The sequence below is a fragment of the Egretta garzetta genome, unplaced genomic scaffold (assembly GCF_000687185.1).
Source record: "Egretta garzetta isolate BGI_Z169 unplaced genomic scaffold, ASM68718v1 scaffold453, whole genome shotgun sequence".
In the NCBI taxonomy this organism is placed as follows: Eukaryota; Metazoa; Chordata; class Aves; order Pelecaniformes; family Ardeidae; genus Egretta; species Egretta garzetta.
In genome coordinates this window covers 973984-983189 of record NW_009259175.1, presented here as the reverse complement: position 1 = coordinate 983189, position 9206 = coordinate 973984, and the positions used below count along the sequence as shown (strand labels likewise).

The following is a 9206-nucleotide window of genomic DNA, read 5'->3' as shown; positions in this document are numbered from 1 at the left end:
AAAGATGAACAAAAATAATTTCAACTGAAAAAAAAGCCACACCACACATAGCCAGGAAATGAGAAGGTATTGGTTCGTGGCAAGTAACAAACCAAGCTGTTGCTTTCTGCATTTAATATAAAGGGAAAAATTCTAATAGTCCTATCAAATAAGTACATGGTGTAACACCAGCATATAAATCATCAGCACTGGAACTAGTACAGATAGTTATCTGCAATAGATCGTTACAGTGAATTACAAACTAAGTTACATATAGCTTGTTATTTTCTGCTGCACAAACTACATGAACTAATTTTCACTGTTTTGTGTGTGCCACAGCTGAAAAAAAGTAAAGATTTGCATGGTTTTAGATATCCCTCACTCTCTGGTTATATTCTCGTTTTATTAATGACAGTTGCAAACTCACAAGCCCATGCTTATTCCATAAGCAGAGGTCAGCTTTGTCACGAAAATTAGTAAAAACAAAAAATAGGAAAAGTATATCAGCAGCTTTGTGGGGGGAGTAATAATCTGAGAAACATTTTTATATTGTACCTCTTGAAAGGTGGAGGTTGGTGGTGTGGCAAATAGCGCTGCAGCTATTTTTCTTTGGTACCATGGCATTTCAGCAAAGGAGTAGCACCTGGAGCAAAAGGAAACATTTGTATATACCCTTGGCATTTTTCTCTTGTTTTTGAGTAGCATTCTCAAATCTTGGACATCGTAACTGTTGTTTCCAAGAGTCACACCAACTCCAGCCACACTGCAAGTTCTGCAAGCCAGTTCTTACAACTGTACAACAAAATAGCAAGGTGTTTGAAGTTGCTGTGTAGCTCTGATAAAGAAGCTATGTGTGTTTTTTGGTGTGTCTTTTACTGGGAACTGCTACTACATTAGACAAAACTGGAGACAGTTATTAACCATGAGACAGCTTTTGAGCTTGAATGATTTTAGCAATTTATGTGTATCTGATATTGTTCTAATGCATTTGTAAAACCAGGGCACAACTGAGTGATGCCATTGCCTTACCTCAACACTACCTTGTTTTTCTCAATTATTAATATAAAGCAGATCTGCAGTACATTTTCGAAAGACTCTGATCTGTAAGAATGAAAATAAACTGAAACCCAAGAATCAAACTACTGTGTTCTAGGCTAGGCCATTCTATGCTCTTTTCCTAGCTACTAGATAACAAAGGTAATCTCAGTCACCTATCTTAGAGATGCTGCCAGGATTAAACATTTGTTAAGTACTTCAAATATAGGACATTTCAGGTGTCAACGTTAAACAACGCTCTTCACCTTATGACCCTCCCACAATGAGTATAAAAATACTATTCACTGTGTAAAATAGAGCACTCTAGAGGAGGTGAAAAATTAATAAGTGCAAATATGGAAGTGTTTGGAGGAACGGGGGGCGAGGCATGGAATACACAGTCTGAGTTGAAATTTTGCCAACAGATGTGCCTTATCAGAACTACCAATAGAAGGGGTTCACTCTAGCACAGACTGGAAAGGAGAAAAATACTCAGGAATTGGCTAATACCAAATCCCAGTTTCAGATGAGGACGCTCTGGGAAGCAATAATGAGTATATTTAAATATATAATATGGGGATATTTTAGTGCCAATAATAATCTCCCATTCCTGATCATGCTTTCTAATTCTCCTTAGGAACAATGTCTTAAGTACTTTCCAGAACAGGCTTCCTACCTCAAAACTGACCTTGAAGCTCATTCAGTTGGTACCATACGCTTCTGTTTAGAAACTTGGACTACTGCAATTGTTAGGTCATGTATGAATGAGCAGCAGATGCTGAAAAAATGAAGTAAGTTTGTAAACTAATAAAAAATTCTGGAGCACTAGATTGTAGTTTACTCTGATACTCAAGAGTCGAGAGAAAAACATACAGAGAAGGTGGCTGTGGGTTTGACTATTTTTTTTAAGCTACAAATATATTGGCTTTGTTTATTTTCAATCTCCCAGTCTTACAGAAGAGATTTCCTATAAAACAATGTAGCAGCTTTGGTCTCTTTCAGACAACTAATGAGAAATGCTGTCTGGGGTCTCTCACTAACACATAAAAGATACTACTTTCAACCACACTGCTTCCACGGAATGTCCTGGTTAGTATGGGAAGTTGCATTTCCCATCCCTTCACCTGCTACTAACAGTAATTCTTACTACCAATTTCACTGAGCAGTTAAGTTAAATTTCAGAGATTTTTGTTAACACATATGCATTTATAAGCTGCCTTACATATAACTTTTAAAATACAGTATCATGACAGATAATAATGGAAGTATTTCAGGAACACATCTCACTTTTGATAGCTTTTCATTACACACAGATTGTATTACGTTGCAGCCATCACTGAAATTCAATGTAAAATCAGTGTGTGAGTTTTGTCTCCATTCACACCAGTAGAACAAAATGAGTACTACTCAGTAGCTCTGATGTCTGCCATGGAAACGTACTTAGGTCTGCAAAACGGGTTTTTAACAGTTCCATACAGTAAAACAAATAAATTGAGTGAACAACTATTTTTCATCTTTTTGAAGTGCATATGAATTAACAGCCAGACTTCTTAAGGCATGACATCCTATACCAGTTCAATAGGATTTCATGTTGCATCAACTAATAACAAGCCACTGAATTATTCCAAGCATTTCTGCAATTCATACAAGACATTTTCTATTCTGGCATTTTTCTTTGCCACATGTTAACTTTTGTTTGACAATATGCCTTACCAAATGCCTATAAGATGAATTGTTGTAGCATCTTTTGGATTCAGTTCAATGGCTCTCTAGTGAGGGGGGGGGAAAAAAAAAAAACCAAACACAAGATGTAAAAAGTTGTTCTGCCACATTTGGATTAAAACACATTAAAAAAAGTAACTTGTTATCCTACTGTTAATTAAACCAGATTAACAGTGTGTAGAATTTCAAGGCGATACGGTATTCATTCAGTGCACGACTAAATCGGCTCACATTCAAAAAACTGAAGACGGATTTCTAAGCACTTCTGTTTAGTAGGTTATTAACAGCGTATTCAAATTTTGGTACAATTTCTGGTGATATAAAATGAGTAGTCCTTTATCTTCTCCGGAATTTGTCCTTTACTGTTACACAATCCACAGTTACAGGATGGCCACACATCCATTTCTCAATAGCAGTTACATTTTAGCTAGGCCTAAGAGGCGTCAAAAGCACTTAAGCTGTTTCATAGCTCCTTTCTATAGGGACTTAGTTTACTGCTGGAGATAATTTGTACTCTTTGTTGCTGGGCCATTCAGGACTGGCACAATAACCCAAAGAGTCACCAGATTTGAAGAGAAGTACATTACAAATTTTTGCCAAAAAATAGTTCACAACTGTCACACAATGTACATACTGGAGGCATTAATGCTGTCGTATGCAAAAAACTGTTTACATTACCTGGAAGTGCTCTTTGATCACAAAGGCATTTCCAATTTTAGTCTTGATTCCTTCAAAATCTCCCACATCACTGAGGCAAATTCCATACCACTGTAATTCAAAGAACAAAAATAAAACATTTAGTACAGCACTAATAGCTATTAATAGTAAATTAAAAAAAACAAAAAACCAAAACAAACCACAGAACAGCTGCCGCCACCACCACCACTAACGACAACAAGCAAGAAGTATTTACGAACAGCTCAGGTAGCATCAAAGCAACGGCTGCTCTGCATGTGTAAGGGAAATCGGTGTCCTCTTCTTAACCAAGATGCCAACACAACTGACTATATTTTGTTACCTCTCTGCCTGCGCGAGAAGCAGCACAAGAAGACAGAGCAGAACAAAGCCAGCGCCTGAAGAGTTTCCAGTGACCCTCTGCAGGGCTACTGTTGTGCCCAGAAACAGCAAGCTGAATGTGGGGCATGTACACCATTTTTAAGGCTACACCAGAGAAGGATGAGCTGATTACATCAGCTGTAATCAACCTGATCAGTCATCTCTTTCCATGGCCCTGCACACATTTAACCAGTTCCTGCTTCCTGTACACAGGAAATTTAGCTGCAAGTGTCTGAACTCTGATATCCCCAAAAGGTTAGGGAGAATCAGAAATCTCACTCATTCTCAACTGAAAAGTTACATTATGCTGAAGTTTGCCGAAACAGCACAATGACATTTGTTCCAGTCTCTACTGGCAGAAATCAAAGAACAAGGTTTCAGTTAAGTTATTTTGCTTGGCTCACCTTATGTGCTGCAAAATTTGTTTCATTTTTTTCAAGTGCCTTTTTTGCATACTCAAGGGATTCATATGTCAGTTGTCTTTTCTCCTCTGCAGAAGTGCTACTAAGCTGAGCCAGATCTCGTGATGCCCGCGCCAGCCGCCATAACAACTCTGCGTCATCACTGGTTATGAACAGAAACACTAGCGTTTTAAAGCAATAATGGAAACAAAGCAAGCAAAGGTCTTAAACAAGCCTTTCAATAGGTTTCTCAAGTGGGAGATAAGACAACAGCATACCATCTCTGATTCTATACAACCCCAAGGTAGCAAACAACAAATTAAAGCCCTCCCTTATACACTGATGATACCTTTGTTCTGCCATTCTGGTCTGTGAAGCAAAAATATCTGTAGGAAAGGACTTTGTTTTCTAAAAAAAAAAGACGCAGATTTAAAAAAAACCAACAGTACCACACCAGAAGGAAAACAAGGACTTCTTTGTTCTTGGCTAGATGGTATTTTTCGCAGCATTCCACTGACATGATATTAATGTTTACTAGGAATGTTCAAAATATTATGCATCTTTTTCCCTATAATTGTACCTAAATAATGAAATTCTTCCCAGAACAACAGTGAGGAAATACAGATTAGCCATACCACCATGACATAAAGCTGTACATTTGTATATATCACTATATCAAATAGCGTATGGTATATTATAGCCAAAGATAAGGGATTTTAAGTTTTATTCTTTTGTTAACATTGTTTTGAAACTTTGTTTGTACTTTACTATACTTTTAAATAACTACCATTTTAATTTGGGCTTACTATTTTAAGAGAGACTTCAAGTTTAGAAAGTCTTTCAGAGGCTCACAGCACAGCCGTCCTGCTCTAATGAACACAGTAACACAGAACTAGCAGACTCATTTTTCAGTCGAGTCACAAAAATGTTAAGTACTGCTACTGGAATCATTACTCCTCAGAGAATAATTAGTATTGTTGTACACCTAGTAGCAAGCTTACCCTTGCTTATGACATGGTGCCCTGTACGGGCTAGGACCTTCATTTAACTTCCCAGGCTTTATACTTGCAACCCTGGCAAGAACGAGCCTGGTCTCCCCCAAAGGAATGGACTCTTCAGTTTGCAATGCATTTTGTGCTCTTCCTTTAAACAGCTTGTCCCAGTTCACTTATCAATAATGTTTTGTGCAGTTAAGACCTAACTAGATGAGTGGAGAACCTTTTTTGTTCAGACTCAAATCCTAACAAGACAAATGAAACCAGAAAAAACAGCTGGTCAGCAATGAAAAAGAAATGAAATAGTGACTCCCCAGAATTTTCAATACCTGAATTCTAGGTACTTTGATTATTTAGTAATGCATAGACACATTGAGTTTTTGCATTATATTTTAAAGGATTCTTAGAGTAAGAAAACAAAGACGCAAAAAACTCTTCTTTGCAGGACTGAAATTCGAACTCGACTATTAACCCTCACTTTTAAAGGATTCTTAGAGTAAGAAAACAAAGACACAAAAACCCCTTCTTCGCAGGACTGAAAAACTCGACTATTAACCCGCATCTTCTACAGCTACCAGTCCTTTCTTTGTTCATTTTTCCATCAGAAGGAAAAAGATCGAGAGTCCTTCTTTCCTACTTACACGAGGATGAAAGCAAGGTTCTCCCGCATACCACAATGAGAACACTAGTTGAAAAACCGATACAGAAGAGCACAGAAAAGAATTCACAATAAGGTCTCAATGCAATCATGTACCTATTTTTATGCTGAACCAGCAACCGATACAGCTTTTCAGTTTCTCCACTCCCATACAGGTAGTCTGCTTGCTCTACAACGTCTTCCACTTAAGAAGGAATGAAAATTGTGGAAACAGAAGAACAAATTACAAGTAATTAGTACACTGTAGCAAAACCAAAACATTTTAGAGCAAGACAACCTAGCTGAAACACAAAGAATAAATGCTGTAGTTCCTTTTTAGGCCATCATTCCAAACAACTTAAATGCACAGCAGGATTGGCTAAGCTACATTTACAATGAACAACTAAGAAGAGAAACACTGCTGAATGCATGCCTCTCTCATGAAACTACAAAACAGCTTTCAGCAACACAGCTTCAGATGCTTAATGGATTTAACATTCAAAACCATCTTTCTCAATGCATCAGACTACTAGAAGCAATTTGTTTTCGTCTTCTTTTTTTTTTTTTTTCCTTTTCTGCCATTTTCACAAAGTATGAAAAATATGACCAGGAGGGCAAGTGCAGTAGAGATCCGAGAGTAACAAACCCCCTTCATTAGTTTATGTACAGAATTTAAATCTAGTAATAAAAATGGGAAAAAAAAATATTTCTAAATACTCTCATTCTCAGTATGGTTCCATAATTTTGCCCAGATAACCAGAGATTGAGAGGGTCCCATTATCTTACTCAACAAGCCAAAATGAAACATTGCTGAAAGGTTTTCTGACTGAAATCCTCAAGATTTTCAAACATGACTACAAAAAATACAGTTCATCTACTGAAAACTTTATGTGTTCAAGATACTAAAAGCAAAAATAATTTGAAAAATCAGAACTGGCTTTCTAGAGTATCAATTTATGAACAACTTACCCATTATTCTTACGATAACCTTAACTGTTTTTCTATAGAATACTTTAAAGCACAACAGAAATGGGGGAGTACAATTTCCACAATTGCTTTCCAGAAACAGAGATATCAATCACCACACAATACAGGATTCTAGCATAACAATTAGATGGAATTAGGATAAAAAAATACCCAAAGGGAAGCAGGTAGATAATTCTACTGAAGTGTTAGAACTGTACAGGAGAAGAACAAACTCTTGAGTTTACTCTTCTGCCAACATTGAAACATGAAAGTCAAAAGCCTTGTCTAATTTCTTACAGAACTTCCAGCTATGCTTATAGTCTCCTTGGTATTACTCCTGGGGCTGTGATAAAACTTCTAAGTCAAAACATAAGCTCTCCCACCCCCGCTTTGTAAAAATTAATCTTGTTGTTGTGGTTTAACTCTGTCCCAGCCAAAACCAGGACACTTGTTTATAAGCTTTCTTTTTCAAGTTATCTACTGAATATGGTAGTGATGTTTCACAGCAGTACAGTCTTACTTATAGAAGAAAAAAACATTGAAGGCTACTAAACACAAAAGCCTCCTCTTCAGCTTAAAAAGATCCTAGAATATAAATTACTGAAGATAAGATAACATTCTGGCTAATTTTTAACTCTGCCATCTCTAAATGCCTTCTATCAACCGTTTCAAAGATAAGATAAGGTAACGGTCTATGTGGACTTTGGATTTTAGTGTCTACAGTTAGCTTCATGGTACATCTTCAGTATTACCTTCAGTGAACTGTTATGTTTGCTTGTTGAGACTCCCTGAACACTACTAACATATCTAATGACTAAATGCTCAGAATGCAAACTTCTGAGCACATATCATACCAGGTGTTTTACATAAGCTACTAGAGTTTTATTTCTTTAATAGTATTTTTCAGGTGTTTCTTTTTTACTCTCATTTTCAACGTATCTACTGCTTGTCTCGCATAGAAAGCACACTAACATTGCTTTGCTTGGCAATGTAAATGCCAGATTCAAATGAGAGCAGTAAAAAAGACCAGAGGCAACTAAGTAGTGTTACTTATGTTCCTCAGGGGAAATTTTCTTATATTTGTACCAAGTAGTTATTTAAAATCTATTCATTGAACCTACTTCTATTACAGCAAATGGAACAGTTCCTTATCCGTTTAAAAGTCTATTGTCTGAATCTTTATTTCTATCAGCATAAACAGCTAAGATATTCCTCTCTCTGAGACACAGAGAAACAGGTTATCTGAACTGACTGCTATCTAATCTACACAGTAAGCACACGTTTCAGTTAGGCTTACCCTCAGAAACCCTTAATTTACCATGTGATATACAAGTTCTAAGTCTGCAACAGTATCCCCTTTTAAGATAATGTTACTTTTCTTCTAGTAGTGAGACTACCTTTATTCAGATCTTGAAAAGGCCATTTTATCACTTGTTCCGTTTCCAGTAGGTAAAGCAAGGCTTTTCTTCCCCTTTTTTAGTGTGACAAAAATACAAGACATTGCTCAATTGTGTTTGAAATGCAATCTCAGTGCTGCTCCACTAGATTAAATGGGAATTGCACTGCGTTCAATATGAAAATCTGAACGAAGACTTCTAGAAATTGATTAAGGCTTGGTCTGCATGCCTAACTGAACCGTATCTTTCTCAGTAAGTTTTTTAAAGCTTGGGCAACAAACTAGGTATCATACACTCTGTGTGTGTTAAATCCTAGACAGAATGAGCTACTAGATCTGCTTTCAGCGAGACACTTTAAAGAATCCCTTCTTAAACTGCTACAAGGCTACCTTGAACCAATTCAAAAGCATCCTGTCATGGAAACACACTGCATGCAATCTTAATGGAGAAAATCAAAGGCGTTGCACCATTTTCCTATATAATTCTGGCACCAGGAATTTTAAGGTTCGCATTAGAATAACCTATGTACTTCAAAATTTGAAAATGTTACCTTTGAAGCTTGCATGAACCTCAGCAAAGCCAGAAATCAGCTTGTGAGCTTCGTAAACCAAAAAGGACCCTGTTGAGAGCACTAACCCCCTTTGAAGGCTTTTTCTAAGCACCTGCATGGGATCATAAGATACGTATTAATAAACATTGTCACTGAGTTAAAAAAGTTTTTCTTGTCTCTCTCTCCAGTTATATTTCATATCTTGAACAGAGAAAAGACTTTTATTAGTTTAAAAAAAAAGAAAAAACCCCACGTCATCAAGACGGTATTTTCAAATTTTTTTCAACAGGGGCTCATAATTACACTTTAAAATAGGAACAGAGCACGAGACTGAAAAATAAGCCATAAACAGGGTCCAAACACAAGGTAAGCAGCAAAAAAAGCAAACGTGTGGTTTTCAGACGAGCACAGGGAGCCCAGCTCTTGCAAAAATGAACCAGCCCTCCGCTAGTCCCGCGATGCCGGAAC

The 9206-nt window shown here is 37.0% G+C and overlaps 1 protein-coding gene across 5 annotated transcripts in view; it reads right to left on the bottom strand.

Annotated features, from left to right (window-relative positions):
• The window catches only part of RMDN1 (regulator of microtubule dynamics 1), a 14127-nt gene extending 4927 nt beyond the window's left edge, over nucleotides 1-9200 (bottom strand). For all 5 annotated transcript variants that reach the window (XR_004841583.1, XR_004841584.1, XM_035891167.1 and 2 more), the window contains exons 1-6: nucleotides 8739-9200; nucleotides 5943-6030; nucleotides 4197-4356; nucleotides 3415-3504; nucleotides 2728-2783; nucleotides 535-622 (exon numbers count right to left, since the gene is read on the bottom strand). Coding sequence is in view for 3 of the 5 variants with exons in the window: in XM_035891167.1 (XP_035747060.1) it covers nucleotides 535-622; nucleotides 2728-2783; nucleotides 3415-3504; nucleotides 4197-4356; nucleotides 5943-6030; nucleotides 8739-8856 (600 nt within the window). In the remaining 2 variants the exon portion in view is untranslated. The remainder of the gene's footprint in view (nucleotides 1-534; nucleotides 623-2727; nucleotides 2784-3414; nucleotides 3505-4196; nucleotides 4357-5942; nucleotides 6031-8738) is intronic.
• Between the last annotated feature and the right edge of the window lie 6 nt (nucleotides 9201-9206).